Source organism: Salvelinus fontinalis, chromosome 2 (assembly GCF_029448725.1).
Source record: "Salvelinus fontinalis isolate EN_2023a chromosome 2, ASM2944872v1, whole genome shotgun sequence".
Lineage (NCBI taxonomy): Eukaryota > Metazoa > Chordata > Actinopteri > Salmoniformes > Salmonidae > Salvelinus > Salvelinus fontinalis.
In genome coordinates this window covers 18,606,324-18,626,155 of record NC_074666.1, presented here as the reverse complement: position 1 = coordinate 18,626,155, position 19,832 = coordinate 18,606,324, and the positions used below count along the sequence as shown (strand labels likewise).

General features: G+C 46.6%; 1 protein-coding gene across 1 annotated transcript in view; it reads left to right on the top strand.

Annotated features, from left to right (window-relative positions):
- LOC129833673 (RNA-binding protein 25-like) overlaps positions 1-14,545 on the top strand; it is a gene marked incomplete at its 5' end in the record, with an annotated part of 25,199 nt that extends 10,654 nt beyond the window's left edge. Inside the window, one exon of the mRNA XM_055898414.1 lies at positions 14,511-14,545. Coding sequence (XP_055754389.1) covers positions 14,511-14,545 — 35 coding nt within the window. The remainder of the gene's footprint in view (positions 1-14,510) is intronic.
- Between the last annotated feature and the right edge of the window lie 5,287 nt (positions 14,546-19,832).

Sequence of the window (19,832 nt, the reverse complement as noted above, 5' to 3'; positions counted from 1 at the left end):
ACAACACTAACGAAAACAACAAACGATCGTGAAAACTTCAAACGTAAGTGCACACACAAACTACTTACGTCGAACTATACATATACACAAACAATGACCCACAAACAGCTAAAGCCCATGGCAGCCTTAAATATGGCTCCCAATTAGAGACAACCGAAATGAGCTGTCTCTAATTGAGAACCCATTCCGGCCACCATAGACTTTCCTAGAACTACACCCAACATAGACACAGCTAGACACATACACTCAACACCAAACCCATATACTACACCAACAACCCCTTTACCATAGAATCACCCAATACCAACAAAACACAAACATTCCCCATGTCACACCCTGACCTAACTAAAATAATAAAGAAAACAAAGAATACTAAGGCCAGGGCGTGACAATCTGTGTCTCTGTGTGTGTCTGTGCAGTGTGTGCGCGTGTGTGTATCCTCAGTTTGCAAAGTAGAATCTGTCAGAATAATTGATTTGGCTGATTAACAGCAAGCACAGAGAGTGGAAACTGTGCCATGTAATAAATAATGGTATTAGCCTAGTGGGTTTAATGATATTTTCCTCATCTGTAATATTTCATTAGCGTGGCTAATTGAAAAGGAACTGGTCTTCCTTGAATCAAAAGTACTGTACTTATTGTCTAAGATCATTCATTCCCAGGCTGAACACAGATGGTTCATTCTGCGGCGATTCATCACAGCCAATTTCTTAAAGAGATTTAAAGAGCCGGTGTCGGATTGGCCAACCTCTCCAGGCCTATTAGGAAAGTGTGTGAGTGTTTCTTTCTACTGTCTGATGGCCTATACTGTTGATGTCACGCCCTGGCCTTATTATTCTTTGTTTTCTTTATTATTTTAGTTAGGTCAGGGTGTGACATGGGGAATGTTTATGTTTTGTTGTTTTGGGTGTTTATTTGGTAAAGGGGTTAATGGGTGTAGTATATGGTTTTGTGTTGAGTGTAGATGTTTAGCATTGTCTATGGTGGTTAGTTGTCTAGGAGAGTCTATGGTTACCTGAATGAGTTCCCAATTAGAGACAGCTGATTTCGGTTGTCTCTGATTGGGAGCCTTATTTAGGGTAGCCATAGGCTCTCATTGGTTGTGGGTAATTGTCTATGTAAGAACGTTTGTAGCCTGTTTGTATGTGCACAACGTTTGTAGCTTCACGGTCGTTTTGTTGTTTTGTATAGTTTTGTTAAAGTGTTTTGTGTCGTGTTCATCTTCGTTCGTATTTAATAAAAGAAGATGGCATATTTTCCAAATGCTGCATTTTGGTCCATTAATCCGCCACACGATCGTGACAGAATTACCCACCATAGGACCAAGCGGCATGGAAGGCGGCAACAGGACATACCTACACAGGATCTCTGGAGTTGGGAGGAGGAATTGGAAGAAGATCCATGGGCACAACCTGGAGAATATCGCCTCCCTCGTGAAGAGCTGGAGGCAGCGAAAGCCGAGAGGAGGCGATATGAGGAGGCAGCACGGAGACAAGGCTGGAGACCCGTGAGTACACCCCAAAAATTTCTTGGGGGGGGCCTTAAAGGGAGGGTGGCGAAGTCAGGTAGGAAACCTGCGCCTACTCCCTGTACTTACCGTGGAGAGCGGGAGTACGGGCAGACACCGTGTTACGCAGTAGAGCGCACGGTGTCTCCTGTACGCGTGCATAGCCCGGTTCGGTACATTGCAGCTCCACGTATCGGCCGGGCTAGACTGAGCGTTGAGCCATATGTCATGAAGCCGGCCCAACGCATCTGGTCACCAGTGCGTCTCCTCGGGCCGGCGTACATGGCACCAGCCTTACGCATGGTGTCCCCGGTTCGCCTACATAGGCCGGTGCGGGTTATTCCACCTCCCCGCACTGGTCAGGCGACGGGGAGCATAGAACCAGGTAAGGTTGGGCAGGCTCGGCGTTCAAGGGAGCCAGTACGCCTGCACGGTCCGGTATTTCCGGCGCCACCTCCCCGCCCCAATCCAGTACCACCAGTGCCTCCTCCACGCACTAGCTATATGGTGCGTGTCTCCAGCCCTTTACCACCAGTGTCTAAACCACGCACCAAGCCTCCTGTGTGTCCCCAGAGTCCTGTGCGTCCTGTTGCTGCTCCCCGCACTAGCCCTGAGATGCGTGTCCCCAGCCCGGTGCAACCAGTCCCGGCACCACGCACCAGGCCTACAGTGCGCCTCAGCCGGCAGGAGTCTGCCGTCTGCACTGCAATGACTGAACTGCCCGTCTGCCAAGCGCCATCTGAGCCATCCGTCTCCCCAGCGCCATCTGAGCCATCCGTCTCCCCAGCGCCATCTGAGCCATCCGTCTGCAATGAGCCTGCTAAGCCGCCCGTCTGCCATGAGCCTGCAAAGCCGCCCGTCTGCCATGAGCCCACTGAGCCGTCCGCCAGACAGGAGCCGCTAGAGCCGCCAGCCAGACAGGAGCCGCTAGAGCCGTCCGTCAGACAGGATCTGCCAGAGCCGCCAACCAGACAGGATCTGCCAGAGCCGCCAACCAGACAGGATCTGCCAGAGCCGCCAACCAGACAGGAGCAGCCAGATCAGTCAGCCAGCCATGAGCAGCCAGATCCGTCAGCCAGCCATGAGCAGCCAGATCCGTCAGCCAGCCATGAGCAGCCAGATCCGTCAGCTAGCCATGAGCAGCCAGATCCGTCAGCTAGCCATGAGCAGCCAGATCCGTCAGCTAGCCATGAGCAGCCAGATCCGTCAGCTAGCCATGAGCAGCCAGATCCGTCAGCTAGCCATGAGCAGCCAGATCCGTCAGCTAGCCATGAGCAGCCAGATCCGTCAGCTAGCCATGAGCAGCCAGATCCGTCAGCCAGCCATGAGCAGCCAGATCCGTCAGCCAGCCATGAGCAGCCAGATCCGTCAGCCAGCCATGAGCAGCCAGATCAGTTAGCTAGCCATGAGCAGCCAGATCCGTTAGCCAGCCATGAGCAGCCAGATCTGTCTGCCAGCCATGGGCCGTCCCTCAGTCCGGAGCTGCAGTCCCTCAGTCCGGAGCTGCAGTCCCTCAGTCCGGAGCTGCCATTCCTCAGTCCGGAGCTGCCCCTTATCCTGGAGCTGCCCCTTACCCTGGTGCTGCCCCTTACCCTGGTGCTGCCCCTTACCCTGGTGCTGCCCCTTACCCTGGTACTGCCCCTTATCCTGGTACTGCCCCTTATCCTGGTACTGTTCCTTACCCTGGTACTGTCCTTTAGTCCGGAAATGCCCCTTAATGTAATGGGGTTAATGTGGAGGGGGGTCGTTTGGAGAAAGCCTAGGAGGTGGTTAGGTACTGTGGTGACGAGGGGACTACGACCAGAGCCGGAGCCGCCACCGTGGAGGGGAGCCCACCCAGACCCTCCCCTAGACTGTGTATGGTGCGCCCGGAGTTCGCGCCTCAAGGGGGGGGTTATGTCACGCCCTGGCCTTATTATTCTTTGTTTTCTTTATTATTTTAGTTAGGTCAGGGTGTGACATGGGGAATGTTTATGTTTTGTTGTTTTGGGTGTTTATTTGGTAAAGGGGTTAATGGGTGTAGTATATGGTTTTGTGTTGAGTGTAGATGTTTAGCATTGTCTATGGTGGTTAGTTGTCTAGGAGAGTCTATGGTTACCTGAATGAGTTCCCAATTAGAGACAGCTGATTTCGGTTGTCTCTGATTGGGAGCCTTATTTAGGGTAGCCATAGGCTCTCATTGGTTGTGGGTAATTGTCTATGTAAGAACGTTTGTAGCCTGTTTGTATGTGCACAACGTTTGTAGCTTCACGGTCGTTTTGTTGTTTTGTATAGTTTTGTTAAAGTGTTTTGTGTCGTGTTCATCTTCGTTCGTATTTAATAAAAGAAGATGGCATATTTTCCAAATGCTGCATTTTGGTCCATTAATCCGCCACACGATCGTGACAGTTGAGATGCGTCAGAGCTAAAGAGGGGCCTGGATCTTTTGTTGTCCTGTGAATGAATGCAGGGTTACATTTACCCCATATAGACACTAATAACAGAGGGGTAGGGGGGGTTTTAACATTCATATCCTCGCCTCTGATAATTACACATCTGAAGTCCCCTCCTAAAATCACCTTGTGCCACCTCTGGAAATCATGTTAATTGGAGGACAATTTCAGCTTAATAGTGGCAGGGGGGGGGCTGGATGAGGGGGGAAGGAGGTATGGAGAAGGGGGCTGCATGGGTGAGGAGCTGTTGGGTGGATCATCATGGTAGTAATTTGCTGGTGTAGCGTGAACCCACCTCTAACTCATTTGGAGTATCCCAATTTGCATATTCCCATCAAATTGAGTCGTCGGTGGACAGCTGGTGCGCGGAGACGTTTTGTTGGACTATTTTGAGATAACTGATTAAGTCAATTAAAGTTTAATGCATTGCTAAAACGCTGGTAATTATGTAATGAAATGTTCAGGCTGCAGTTCCAAGACTTCTATTTGTTCTGTTGACATCTTCCACTGATGGGATTCATTTATAGAATCATTATCTCCTCGCAACAGTTTAGCAAATCGTATGTTGGATCTGTTCCTCTTTTAATTATTGTGTTACATGCAATTCAGAGGAGGCTGGTGGAAGGATTTATAGGATGGGTTCATTGTAATGGCTGGAATGGCATCAATGGTATGGGGTCAAACGTGGTTTCCATAGATTTCATGTGTTTGATACCTTTCCATTCATTCCATTCCAGCCATTACAATGAGCCTGTCCTCCTATAGCTCCTCCCACCAGCCTCCACTGATGCAGATAAACCCACCTGTCCACATTTCATCCACCCATTTTGTTGGCGGTTGTGTAAAGGTAAAAGGAACTCCCCTCCTGTCTTTTGGGACGATGTGAGATGATGCCAGACAAGCACCTGTTGGGTCACACAGTAGACTGAGAGGAGCAGCTGTACTGGCTGTTGGGTCACACAGTAGACTGAGAGGAGCAGCTGTACTGGCTGTTGGGTCACACAGTAGACTGAGAGGAGCAGCTGTACTGGCTGTTGGGTCACACAGTAGACTGAGAGGAGCAGCTGTACTGGCTGTTGGGTCACACAGTAGACTGAGAGGAGCAGCTGTACTGGCTGTTGGGTCACACAGTAGACTGAGAGGAGCAGCTGTACTGGCTGTTGGGTCACACAGTAGACTGAGAGGAGCAGCTGTACTGGCTGTTGGGTCACACAGTAGACTGAGAGGAGCAGCTGTACTGGCTGTTGGGTCACACAGTAGACTGAGAGGAGCAGCTGTACTGGCTGTTGGGTCACACAGTAGACTGAGAGGAGCAGCTGTACTGGCTGTTGGGTCACACAGTAGACTGAGAGGAGCAGCTGTACTGGCTGTTGGGTCACACAGTAGACTGAGAGGAGCAGCTGTACTGGCTGTTGGGTCACACAGTAGACTGAGAGGAGCAGCTGTACTGGCTGTTGGGTCACACAGTAGACTGAGAGGAGCAGCTGTACTGGCTGTTGGGTCACACAGTAGACTGAGAGGAGCAGCAGTACTGGCTGTTGGGTCACACAGTAGACTGAGAGGAGCAGCTGTACTGGCTGTTGGGTCACAGATTAGACTGAGAGGAGCAGCTGTACTGGCTGTTGGGTCACACAGTAGACTGAGAGGAGCAGCTGTACTGGCTGTTGGGTCACACAGTAGACTGAGAGGAGCAGCTGTACTGGCTGTTGGGTCACACAGTAGACTGAGAGGAGCAGCTGTACTGGCTGTTGCAGCCAGGTAGACATTAACATTTAAAGCAGGGTTTTGATCAGGTGCTAAACGCAGACACTGACTCCATCTGCTCCCTCTAGGGCTGTGGTGGTCTGTGTGGGGGGGGGGGGGGGGTCAGTGTCAACAAGTGGTTTAGCTGACTGTAGGTCTAAATGGCATGTTGTACCCGGCCTCGGCACTGAGCAGTAGATCTCACTCTCTTCTCTTCCACTGCTCTTCCGTTTACATGCTGCGGTGTATAAGGTGACGCGCCCTATTGTACTAAGCAAATGCAGTCTGGCCTGCATTACCTGGGAACAAACACTGTAAACACACCCACTGTTTGAAGAGGCTGCTGATTGCCCGCTCAGTCCCTCCTGTGTGTGTTATTGCTGGGGAAATAACAATAAAAGACCAAACAGTGAAAGACCACACTTGACCAGAGGGGTTCCAGTTGGCTACATGTGGATCACTCCTCTACGGTGAGCTGGTGTTTAGTCGCTGTGACCGTCTATAATAGGCCCAGACTCCAGGCAGAAGGTTAGCCACACAGTCTTAAGGGAGACGTGTGAAGGTACTAATGATGGGATTTGTACCAATAGCACTTGTGATAGTGCTGTTGAGCAGGACTTGATGTTCTAGTGCTGTTGAGCAGGACTTGATGTTCTAGTGCTGTTGAGCAGGACTTGATGTTCCAGTGCTGTTGAGCAGGACTTGATGTTCTAGTGCTGTTGAGCAGGACTTGATGTTCTAGTGCTGTTGAGCAGGACTTGATGTTCCAGTGCTGTTGAGCAGGACTTGATGTTCTAGTGCTGTTGAGCAGGACTTGATGTTCTAGTGCTGTTGAGCAGGACTTGATGTTCTAGTGCTGTTGAGCAGGACTTGATGTTCTAGTGCTGTTGAGCAGGACTTGATGTTCTAGTGCTGTTGAGCAGGACTTGATGTTCTAGTGCTGTTGAGCAGGACTTGATGTTCTAGTGCTGTTGAGCAGGACTTGATGTTCCAGTGCTGTTGAGCAGGACTTGATGTTCTAGTGCTGTTGAGCAGGACTTGATGTTCCAGTGCTGTTGAGCAGGACTTGATGTTCCAGTGCTGTTGAGCAGGACTTGATGTTCTAGTGCTGTTGAGCAGGACTTGATGTTCTAGTGCTGTTGAGCAGGACTTGATGTTCCAGTGCTGTTGAGCAGGACTTGATGTTCCAGTGCTGTTGAGCAGGACTTGATGTTCCAGTGCTGTTGAGCAGGACTTGATGTTCCAGTGCTGTTGAGCAGGACTTGATGTTCCAGTGCTGTTGAGCAGGACTTGATGTTCCAGTGCTGTTGAGCAGGACTTGATGTTCCAGTGCTGTTGAGCAGGACTTGATGTTCCAGTGCTGTTGAGCAGGACTTGATGTTCCAGTGCTGTTGAGCAGGACTTGATGTTCCAGTGCTGTTGAGCAGGACTTGATGTTCCAGTGCTGTTGAGCAGGACTTGATGTTCCAGTGCTGTTGAGCAGGACTTGATGTTCCAGTGCTGTTGAGCAGGACTTGATGTTCCAGTGCTGTTGAGCAGGACTTGATGTTCCAGTGCTGTTGAGCAGGACTTGATGTTCTAGTGCTGTTGAGCAGGACTTGATGTTCCAGTGCTGTTGAGCAGGACTTGATGTTCTAGTGCTGTTGAGCAGGACTTGATGTTCTAGTGCTGTTGAGCAGGACTTGATGTTCTAGTGCTGTTGAGCAGGACTTGATGTTCTAGTGCTGTTGAGCAGGACTTGATGTTCTAGTGCTGTTGAGCAGGACTTGATGTTCTAGTGCTGTTGAGCAGGACTTGATGTTCCAGTGCTGTTGAGCAGGACTTGATGTTCCAGTGCTGTTGAGCAGGACTTGATGTTCCAGTGCTGTTGAGCAGGACTTGATGTTCCAGTGCTGTTGAGCAGGACTTGATGTTCCAGTGCTGTTGAGCAGGACTTGATGTTCCAGTGCTGTTGAGCAGGACTTGATGTTCCAGTGCTGTTGAGCAGGACTTGATGTTCCAGTGCTGTTGAGCAGGACTTGATGTTCCAGTGCTGTTGAGCAGGACTTGATGTTCCAGTGCTGTTGAGCAGGACTTGATGTTCCAGTGCTGTTGAGCAGGACTTGATGTTCCAGTGCTGTTGAGCAGGACTTGATGTTCCAGTGCTGTTGAGCAGGACTTGATGTTCCAGTGCTGTTGAGCAGGACTTGATGTTCCAGTGCTGTTGAGCAGGACTTGATGTTCTAGTGCTGTTGAGCAGGACTTGATGTTCCAGTGCTGTTGAGCAGGACTTGATGTTCTAGTGCTGTTGAGCAGGACTTGATGTTCTAGTGCTGTTGAGCAGGACTTGATGTTCTAGTGCTGTTGAGCAGGACTTGATGTTCTAGTGCTGTTGAGCAGGACTTGATGTTCTAGTGCTGTTGAGCAGGACTTGATGTTCTAGTGCTGTTGAGCAGGACTTGATGTTCTAGTGCTGTTGAGCAGGACATGATGTTCCAGTGCTGTTGAGCAGGACTTGATGTTCAATCAACAATCGGAGTACCTTTTGCAGACCCTCAGAAAGGGGGTTGTGTTGATTGTGGACTATTTTGTTTCTTTGTCTAGATGCAAATGAGAGATGATTTGTTTATTGGATATCTAATGGAGGTGGTAATGACGTTGTATTATGTCCATTAAGAGGTGCAAAGCAAGGTTTCTGTTAACTACGTGAGTGGGAGGAGCAGGGTTTGAAAACAAACACCTTCCTCCTTTTTTCTGTGGATTTAAGCTGCATGTAGCATCCAAGCATACAATGGCTGCCGTCCGAGAGGGAGAGGGATTGAGAGGGAGAAGGGAGAGCGAGAACAGAGAAAGAGAGAGGAAAAAGGGGAGGGAGAGAGAGTTAAAGGCCATCATTGTATCAGGAGGTCATTGAGATCAGACAAGCTTAAAAAGGCTCTTAACTGAGGAGAGAGACCACCTTGGACCTTAATCAGATTCATGTTTTAAATTAATATTTGTTGCATTTTCATTCTGTGGCCGGCCTCTTTTGTTTTCTCGACTCTTGAAATGTTGTTTTTTCAACCTATGAAATGCACACCGCAGCCCACAAAATGAAACAAACAAATGATGTAAAACCATGTTAACAACAGGGCTGAGATGCCAAATGGTTTGCTTGGGAAAGCGAAGCACAACTCAGACCGTAAGGACAGGGCCTGTGACCCCAGGTGAATTTATGATTTATAAAAACGAACTGGTTTAGCTACACCGTCAGTGCCTCACCTGTGTCTTTCCCTACATCAGAGTTCTGTCTAAATCCCTATTGCCAAGGACTAGGAAGTAACGCAGTGTTTCTCTAGTCTAGAGTGCCTGTTGAATGATTCCTCTCTCCAGGCTGTTATTGCTTTCAGGACCATAGAGTGTAAAGTATCCCATCAGTAGCCATAAGCTGTGCTCTGTTTGTGACACTGTTGGACAAACCCTTGTCACTGCTGCTCATAAATCACATGATCTGGTCTGCTAGGGAAAGCAAACACCTCACCAGAGACATAAAACAACAATCTATACACTTCCTTCTGATGAATGACTCATTGGAAAATAGAAAGTTAATATGCATGTCATTATGTGTCATTATGTGTCATTCCTAAAAGGGATTAGTCAAACAGTCAAATTACCAATTATACATTTCATCTGGTAATTTGCTCAACCAAGTATTTTTTTTATGTTCTACTCAACTGATTTTAATCAGTTCTATTTTATATGTAAATATCATAATTAATTTGCATAGCAAACATGTTTGGTGGCTAAACGAGCCTGTAACATTTATTTCAGAGAACCCTAATGCAACAGAAACATAGGTAGGCATCTTCATTGGACATCCTCATGTGGCCCGCTGCCTTCTTCATGAGGTGAAAATCCATCTCAATTGAGGGAAAATCCCAAGTTATTGCAATACATACATCATCTCTTTGTGCTTTTATTTCATCATGTCTTGTGCACGCACGCACGCCCGCCCACACACACACACACACACACACACACACACACACACACACACACACACACACACACACACACACACACACACACACACACACAGAGGGTTTGGGAGTAACTCATTACTCTCTCTCTACTGTATCTAGCTAAGGAATGCTATTTTATCACGTTTCCAGTATGGTTTAGCGTGTCTTTTTTCCTCTAGCAGCAGCACTGCCCTGGAGCTCGCTTTCACTCTGTTTCTAATTAGCATGGCTGAGGCCTATGGGTTCACGCTCCACTGCTCGCTTTAATGTCTACACTACAGCCTATAAATAGTGCAGGTGGCAGGTCTCTGGAGAGCAGGAGGAGAGCCTCCGCTTATAGAGTTTTACATTAGGACGAGGAAATAGACCTCACCTCACATAGAACCGCATGCACTAACCTGTTGTTTTAACTCTACATTGATTGCAGTGTTAGCCCCGAGCACATGTATGTACAATGGTATTAAGTCATTATTGGACATGTTGCAGTGCTGGATCTAGTGCCTGGCTGGAATAGAGCTCTTAATATGTTGTTAATACACTAAGCTGAAAGGCTGTTGAGTAGTTGCTAGTTTGTATCCAGCAGAGTGCAGGAATGTTGGAGATGGATGTGCTACTGGATGTTCTTCATTTGTATGACAACCTTTCATTTCCCGAAGCGTTTAGTTTGTCCTCAACCATTTTCAATTTCAGTGTTTTGTCATGAGTTGGGAGAATGCACGATGCAGTGGCACGTTTCCCAACAATTCCTATGTTGCCGTGGTAATCAAAGAGATTTGACTTCGACTTCCAAAATGTGATTCCTTTGTCTGATTAGACAGATGGAAATGGTTCATACAGAGTAAATGATGTCAGCGTTGTTTTGCATTGTGCTGTATTAGGAAAGCTCAGTTTAGTTTTCGGAGTTTCTCTTAGAGATAAAATGTTCAGATTTGTTATGTATTGATGGATCGAGGTAGCAACAAGTACTCAGACAGGTTATAGAGGATAGAGTTATACACCTTATGGAGGTTTGATTTGGACACATTATGGTGGCTTGAGTGAGAGGTTATAGAGTGTTGAGTGAGTCAGATTATGGAGGATGGAGTGAGACAGGTTATAGAGGTTTGAGTGAGCACCAGTGCAGTCTAATTATGTGCTTGCTGTACCCAGTTGCTAAGCAACCTTGCCTGCTTCGCTGAAGCCATCCTGTCCCATAAGAAACATCACATCACTGGAGGGAAGGACAGAGGAGAGGGTATTATATAGGACACACTAAATTAAGCCATGTACTTAGTTATTTCCAGGCCTACATCTCACACTGAAAGGTTTCCTACATTTTCTCCCACATACACTTCCAGGAAATTGCAGACAAAGTAGCTAGCCTGCTTCCCCTGGCTACTCAGCTTAACTCAAGACAAGTAAGCTTGATTCTAGTGAGTGTGTTATTTCTCCCCCCTGCTAATGTATCATGGTTAAAGGTGTCTGCATACTAGGTTCGCTTTGCTCCTAGCAGAAATGAGCTAGGCGAAGTGAGCAACTGTGCCTCGCGTACTCCCGTAAAATACCTTTGCTTTAAAAACAGCAATAGTGCTGTTTGTCCCTCTTGAGACACGGTAGCCATTATGCACTTCCTCAAAATAGTCTGAATTAATCTAAGATAACTCAAGATATCTGGAATTAATTGACGTTTTTGCCGAGGAGGTCTTAGTCGTGAAATTGTATGTCTTCATGAAAGAATCCCTACTGTAGACCAATCACCGACGAAGGGGCGTAGACTTCGACTACCGAACTCCGGCTTGCGACAGGAAAATTGTAGTGTGCACGAACAGCTGAAAAAAACCTTGCCGAAGACCAAAACGGAAATAAATGCCACAAAATGTTTTCAGAATATATAATATAACTGTTTCGGTTAGGAAGCACGCGGATGCCTTAAGTGTCTGTTGGTTAAATCAGTGAGGCTAAAGACCATAGTATGATCCTGCTGGGCTAATCTGTGTGCTAACTAGGCTAAACCACTCCACTGTCAGTTGGAGAGCCCATAGAGATAGATGGGGCAGGGGGGGGGGGGGGGGGGTGAGAGAGAGAATGGCCTTGTGTTCAGACAAAAACCATTAACCTTTAACTGTAGTGGGCTAAATCAGGGTCACACAGTGTTTCTTGGTAGTCTTAAACAAATCTACTTTGAAACAAATGTATACACCTCACACACATGGTTATGGAATTAAAAAAAGAAGACACCTGTACCATGTCAGATATAGAGTTGAAATGTATTCCATTTTGAGTTTGCATCCCAATATTACACTTTATATACATCACAGAAGACTGAAATATAACCAAACCGTTTTCTGTGTTCAATTTAAAAAAATCTTTATTAGTTATGAAATTATGAAAAATATGAATAACATTCCACCCATGAGACCAAAGAGGGTGCATTTGGTAATTGACTGCAGAAGATTGCTACCCTGCTGCTATAATAAAATAATCATCATTTCGGTGGTGCTTTAATTTGTCCTGTTACAAGTGTGTAATAGAAATGTTGTTGCATATCCCAACTCCCCCTGAGACACCCGCAGGGAGTGGGGTCACGGCCAGGGTCGTCATATCCCAACTCCCCCTGAGACACCCGCAGGGAGTGGGGTCACGGCCAGGGTCACCATATCCCAACTCCCCCTGAGACACCCGCAGGGAGTGGGGGTCACGGCCAGGGTCACCATATCCCAACTCCCCCTGAGACACCCGCAGGGAGTGGGGGTCACGGCCAGGGTCACCATATCCCAACTCCCCCTGAGACACCCGCAGGGAGTGGGGGTCACGGCCAGGGTCACCATATCCCAACTCCCCCTGAGACACCCGCAGGGAGTGGGGTCACGGCCATGGTCACCATATCCCAACTCCCCCTGAGACACCCGCAGGGAGTGGGGTCACGGCCAGGGTCACCATATCCCAACTCCCCCCTCCCCCTGAGACACCCGCAGGGAGTTACATTTCAAGATGTAATGGAAAGAGCTGTTTTTCTACTACCATTGTTGTCCCGGCATCACCACAGTGAGCAAAGAACTTTTTTAACGGCACTTACCTACACAAATACAGGATTACTCCCTTCTCCCTATAGTGTCTCCCTATAGTGGTCTGAATTATGGAAGAGATGGTTGTGCAAGAAGGGGGAGGGTAAAAATGACTAATGGTACTGCACAGGAACAGACATGTAACAATGAATGAACAACATGCTATTGGGTGGTGATTATTGCGGTGCTACACTCCAGTGGGTGTGACAACCTAGTGTGTGGTGGAGAAGTTGTGAGGCAAACTAACTGGGCCTCAAACTGTCAGCTTTACTCTGATTCCTCACCTCTCCCTCTAACCCCCCTCCCCTTGTCCTCCTCTTTCCCCATTTTTCATTCTCTGTATTGACGTCATCCCAATAAGCCCTCTCCTCCTCCTCCTCCTCCTCCTCCTCCTCCTCCTCCTCCTCTTCTCTTTCTTTGTGGATTTGCGATGTTTTGAGACACAGCAGTGTGTTCATGGTCCGCTGGGCTAAATGACGATCATATTAGGAAGTGAATGTCTAAAATCGAAGAGTGTAAAATTATATTGTGTATTCAATTGTACAATTTCTGATTGCTGCTGCCAGTCGATATAGCCCACATCTTATTAGTGTGTTTGTGCCTAGGGTTTGTTTGTTTTGCGTAGTTTCTACCCCTAATGATCCTCCAATAATAGTAAATGTGTAGGTCCAAAGGGGTAACGATGTGATGTGATCCACTGCATTGAATAAAAATCCTAGATGTGTATGAATGTAGAATAACTAACGCTGACCCAGTGCAGTCACAGTGAGTGATCTCTTTCTCTCTGCCTGTTCAAGCAAATACATCATTTGGTTTTGCATCAATTAGGAGGAATGAATTCATCTGAAGAGGGTTAGGGCTTCAAAGGGAACATCCAATCTACTATGTCTGCCACGATTTGATTGATTCTAGTACAAGATGATTGTCTTTCCAGCTATTTACTACTTATGATCTTTACAATCTAGGCTACATGGGGTTGGATCAATCAACTCTGCATCATATCTTATTCAAGGCTTATTTAAGGCTAACAAGACCAAATGGACAGGTGGCAACTCAGGGCTGTTGGATCGGAAGGATTCAAAGTGGATGGTTTAGCGGAGTCTATCATTGAGCTAATGCTTTTGACTGGTATCCGTAAGGCTGTAAGTGAATACCCCCACACTGCCTTTTAGAAGACACCTACACACCCTGGTTACATCATCATTACCACTTGGGCCCCTTATGTTTATTTAATGAGGGAAAAGGTGTGTGTGTTTGACTGACGCTGAATGTGTTTGCCTCTCATTAGGGTTCTGTGGTGTCTGGGCTTGGTAATGTCCCTACCCTGTCTCTCTGCTCTGTGTGTGGTTACTGCACTATACTGTCGGCCTACTGCCTAACCTAATACATTACACACATGCATAGGGATCGGTTGGTTTGGGATCTGCTAACACTTTGGTATAGCCTAGTCAATGTGAGTGCATTGAGCTAGAAAGGTAGTTTTATACAGTAGCTTAATGGGAATGGTTCCAGTCAGACCTACTCCGCGTCTGTTACGCTACGACGCCAGACTGCGTCGTCATATTGCTAGGCGGTGCATGTTATGATTCTCCTAAGCCTGTGGCCTGTCTCTGATGCAGCAAGCAGCAGGCGTCGTGATTGTTGTCTTGATCTGTTGAGCACAGCCCCACATCACAAAGCGCTGCGCTGCAGTAGTAACAGTGAGGGGGGCTGGTTGTGCTGCTCTTGGGAGCAAGCAGAGATAAGGAATAATGAAAGAGGAGAGATACAAATGGAATCTCTTCTTCTTCTGTTCTTCCTTCAGATCTGGGCTCCCCATCTCCAGTCCCCAGCCTGTAAGGCTCCTGTCTGTGTGTGAAATGAACTCACCATGGGTCTGCTGTTGTTGAACAACCAACACAATCAGGATATCAGATCACCTCACAGGATGTTTTCCTGTTCTTTTTTTCTGAACAGAGAGAGAGAGATTTAGAGAGAGTGAAACAAGTGTTTGTCTCTGTAAGGCACGTGCCAGCAGTACGTGTGTACCCGTTTGTGTGTATATCTGAGTGTGTGTTTGCTGACTCGGCATCTGTTGAAGTCTGCTGCTAGGCACCAATGTTGGTCTGGATGTGCTATCATAAACACAGGAGGCGGAGACCAAGGCAGGAGTAATTTACTGCTCCCCTTGCCTGTAGAGGCTTCAGACACCCTTGCCACTGTATACACTCGAGACGTTGTCTTATTCTGCACTTGAAAGCGTTCACTAGCAGGGAAGAAGAGGGTGTTTGCTCTGAGTCACCGCAAATACCAGAGACCTTTAGAATGTGAGATAGTGGAATTGAACTCTGGGGGGTTCCTCTATTCCATTCCAGACGGACCCTCCAGTGGTTTTACCCTAGAGCTCTAGGCAACGGAACGGTCCTAACGCTGTGAGAACTAGGGTTGTGACGGTCATGGAATTTTGGATGGCGGTGATTGACCAGCCAAATGACCGCGGTCTCCATAATGACCGTTCGAATAGCAAAATAAAATATAAAGGATACAGTATATAAAATACATTTGACACACATTTTCTCCTCTCCTTCACTCCTGGCTGCATGTGCTGCCATAGAAATAGAATTCACAGAACAGGCGTCAAGTCAAGTCAATGATGGCATAATGGGTGGACTGGAGGCCAATTGCGAGTGTACCCATAGGAGCAAATCAGGAAGGAAAAGCAGGAAGTGTACCCATCAATATGTTCTGTGAGTCAATTCACCTGACATTAAAAAAATACATTCTATTGAATGAGCCACATCAGTTAATGTAATTTGAATGCACATTCTACACTACCATGAAAAATGTTGCATCACCATACCAGGCAGCCATTGCAAGTGTACCCATGAGTTTACTAGTCAAATTGCAGGGTTAGAGGTTCCAAGCTTGTTCTATTCATTCTATGTCTATGCTACTGCTGCATTGGGGGGCATTGCCTAGGCAACGATAGACTTGAGTTTCTTCTTTCAGCAAGGAGAAACAAAGTTTAATCACGTTGTAAAGAGTCCATGTTACCGCAGAAACGGACTCAACTGCACAAATGGCCGGCCGTCCCGTCTTCATTCAGCTGTTCGTAAAAATTAGATACATTTTTTAATGGTTATGACGGTCTTCATCCATAACCGTAGTGGACCGGTCTTCATCCATAACCGTAGTGGACCGGTCTTCATCCATAACCATAGTGGACCGGTCTTCATCCATAACCGTAGTGGACCGGTCTTCATCCATAACCATAGTGGACCGGTCTTCATCCATAAGCATAGTGGACCGGTCTTCATCCATAAGCATAGTGGACCGGTCTTCATCCATAACCGTAGTGGACCGGTCTTCATCCATAACCATAGTGGACCGGTCTTCATCCATAACCGTAGTGGACCGGTCTTCATCCATAACCGTAGTGGACCGGTCTTCATCCATAACCGTAGTGGACCGGTCTTCATCCATAACCGTAGTGGACCGGTCTTCATCCATAACCGTAGTGGACCGGTCTTCATCCATAACCGTAGTGGACCGGTCTTCATCCATAACCGTAGTGGACCGGTCTTCATCCATAAGCATAGTGGACCGGTCTTCATCCATAACCATAGTGGACCGGTCTTCATCCATAACCGTAGTGGACCGGTCTTCATCCATAACCATAGTGGACCGGTCTTCATCCATAACCGTAGTGGACCGGTCTTCATCCATAAGCATAGTGAACCGGTCTTCATCCATAACCGTAGTGGACCGGTCTTCATCCATAACCATAGTGGACCGGTCTTCATCCATAACCGTAGTGGACCGGTCTTCATCCATAACCATAGTGGATCGGTCTTCATCCATAACCATAGTGGATCGGTCTTCATCCATAAGCATAGTGGACCGGTCTTCATCCATAACCGTAGTGGACCGGTCTTCATCCATAACCATAGTGGACCGGTCTTCATCCATAACCGTAGTGGACCGGTCTTCATCCATAACCGTAGTGGACCGGTCTTCATCCATAACCATAGTGGACCGGTCTTCATCCATAACCGTAGTGGACCGGTCTTCATCCATAACCGTAGTGGACCGGTCTTCATCCATAACCGTAGTGGACCGGTCTTCATCCATAACCGTAGTGGACCGGTCTTCATCCATAAGCATAGTGGACCGGTCTTCATCCATAACCATAGTGGACCGGTCTTCATCCATAACCGTAGTGGACCGGTCTTCATCCATAAGCATAGTGAACCGGTCTTCATCCATAACCGTAGTGGACCGGTCTTCATCCATAACCGTAGTGGACCGGTCTTCATCCATAACCGTAGTGGACCGGTCTTCATCCATAACCGTAGTGGACCGGTCTTCATCCATAACCGTAGTGGACCGGTCTTCATCCATAACCGTAGTGGACCGGTCTTCATCCATAACCGTAGTGGACCGGTCTTCATCCATAACCATAGTGGACCGGTCTTCATCCATAACCGTAGTGGACCGGTCTTCATCCATAAGCATAGTGGACCGGTCTTCATCCATAACCGTAGTGGACCGGTCTTCATCCATAACCGTAGTGGACCGGTCTTCATCCATAACCGTAGTGGACCGGTCTTCATCCATAACCGTAGTGGACCGGTCTTCATCCATAACTGTCCACTACAGTTATGGATGAGGATACTAAGAGGCGAACGGTGGTTGATCTTATCAAGTATGTTTCTCTTTCTTTCTTTATTAAGGTAAAGGAGAGCTTAGGGTACGCTCTCTCTTTTTCTCAACCTCTCTCTCCACCCGTCTCTTTTTCTCTCGATCTCTCGTTCTCTCTCTCTTTCTATCTCTCTCGCTCCACCCCTCTCTTTTTTCTCTCTTTTTTTCCCTCTCTCTTTTCCACTCTATCGTTCTCTGGCGCTCAGCTTTGTGGCAGTCTGTCTCGTGTCTCTGGGTATGAATGAGTCATGGTTATTCAGCATTCTCCTACTCAACCTTTTCAAACTGCTAATGATGTGCTCTTTGTAGAAATATCACCGCTTTTATGTCTGCCTTTGTGACGGCCTCGCCGGTATTCCACTCATACATTTAACATGCTGTGTAGTACATGACTGAGCAGAGCTGCTAGTCTATTTTCCTCCAGACACATTGTGGGAAAGCAGTTGTAGTATTGCTTACTTTATGCCTTTGAATTCCTTGCGTAACATAGACCATAGAGGAGCAGCTTCCAACGTCTTCCAGCAGCCTTAACTGGTGAATATACACTGAGAGTACAAAACATTAAGGACACCTTCCTAATATTGAGTTGCACACCCACCCCTTTTTCCCTCAGAACAGCTTACATTTGTCGGGGTGTGGACTTTCGACAAGGTGTCAAAAGCGTTCCACAGGGATGCTGGACCATGTTGACTCCAATGCTTCCCACATTTGTGTGGAGTTGGCTGGATGTCCTTTGGGTGGTGCACTATTCTTGATACACAAAGGAAACTGTTGAGCGTGAAAAACCCAGCAGCAATCCATGTCTCAATTTTCTCAAGGCTTAAAAATCCTTCTTTATCCTGTCTCTTGCCCTTCATCTACACTGATTGAAGTGGCTTTAACAAGTTACATCAATAAGGGATCATATCTTTCACCTGGACTCTCTAGGCAACAGAGAGATGGATACATGGTGAAAGGGCTGGTTTATTTAGTTGACTTTTATTTATAGTACTCTAATTACAGATATGTCTGCTGATTTTGTCAATTCCTTTCCAAGATGGGTTAATAACAATATGCTGAACAATCTAAATGAATTGAACTCAAAATAACAATGCATTGTAAGTAGCATTGCCTCATAAGTAATTATACTTTCTAAGCCCTGTTAGCATTAATTATTTTACAGTAGGCCGCTTCTGCTTTTTTCATGTGCTACATCAATTTCCAATATCTGTTCACAGTTGCAGATGTGTGGGTTTAATGTGTTGGATGGTTTATGGTGCAGTGAAATCTGGACCTGCTCCCAGGTCAGTGCAGAGTGGAGCCTGATGAGTGGAGGCTTCCACTGTGTCTGGGTGGTCACACACACACAAACTCATGTCATTTGGTTTTAACTTGCCAATAATAACACTGTAAGTCAGCCTTATAAAAAGTGCTTAAACACACAGAGCACTTACGCTATTGAACTGCCTAGATGAACTGCCTAGATGAACTGCCTAGATGAACTGCCTAGATGAACTGCCTAGCTGCCTGGCAGATTTAACTAGTTCATTGTGCTCTGTCAAGTTGAGTCTTGCCATTTGCATCTCGCTCTCCCCTTCACAGGCCTGTTTGCATAAGCTAATGAATGCTGTCTGAGAGAGAGAAAAATTGTCTTTTGATCACGCTCTCGCACAACCTCATAATTTTTATTATTTTATTTAAGCTTTATTTAACTAGGCAAGTCAGTTAAGAACAAATTCTTATTTATGATGCCTGCCTACCAAAAGGCAAAAAGCCTCCTGTGGGACTGGGGCTGGGATAAAAAGAAATGATATATACAGTTGAAGTTGGAAGTTTACATACACTTAACAGCTTTGGCAGCGATTAGATTATTTCTGGGTAAGTCTCTAAGAACTTCCGACACCTGAATTGTACAACATGCCCAATATTATTTTCAAAATTGGTTGTTGATCATTGCTAGACAACCATTTTCAGGTCTTGCCATAGATTTTCAGTTAGATTTATGTCAAAACTGTAACTTGGCTGCTCAGGTACATTCACTGTCTTCTTGGTAAGCAACTCAAGTGTAGATTTGGGCTTTAGGTTATTGTCCTGCTGAAAGGTGAATTCATCTCCCATAGTCTTGTGGAAAGCAGACTGAACCAGGTTTGTGCTTAGCTCCATTCCATTATTTTTTAAATCCTGAAAACTCCCCAGTCCTTAATGATTACAAGCATACCCATAACATGATGCAGCCACCACTATACTTGAAAATATGGAGAGTGGTACTCAGTAATGTGTTGTATTGGATTTGCTCCAAACATATGTTTGTATTACAAAAAGTTAATTGCTTTGCCAAATATTTTGCAGTATTACGTTAGTGCCTTGTTGCAAACAGGATGCATGTTTTGGGATATTTTTATTCTGTACAGGCTTCTTTCTTTTAACTCTGTCATTTAGGTTAGTATTGTGGAGTAACTCCAATGTT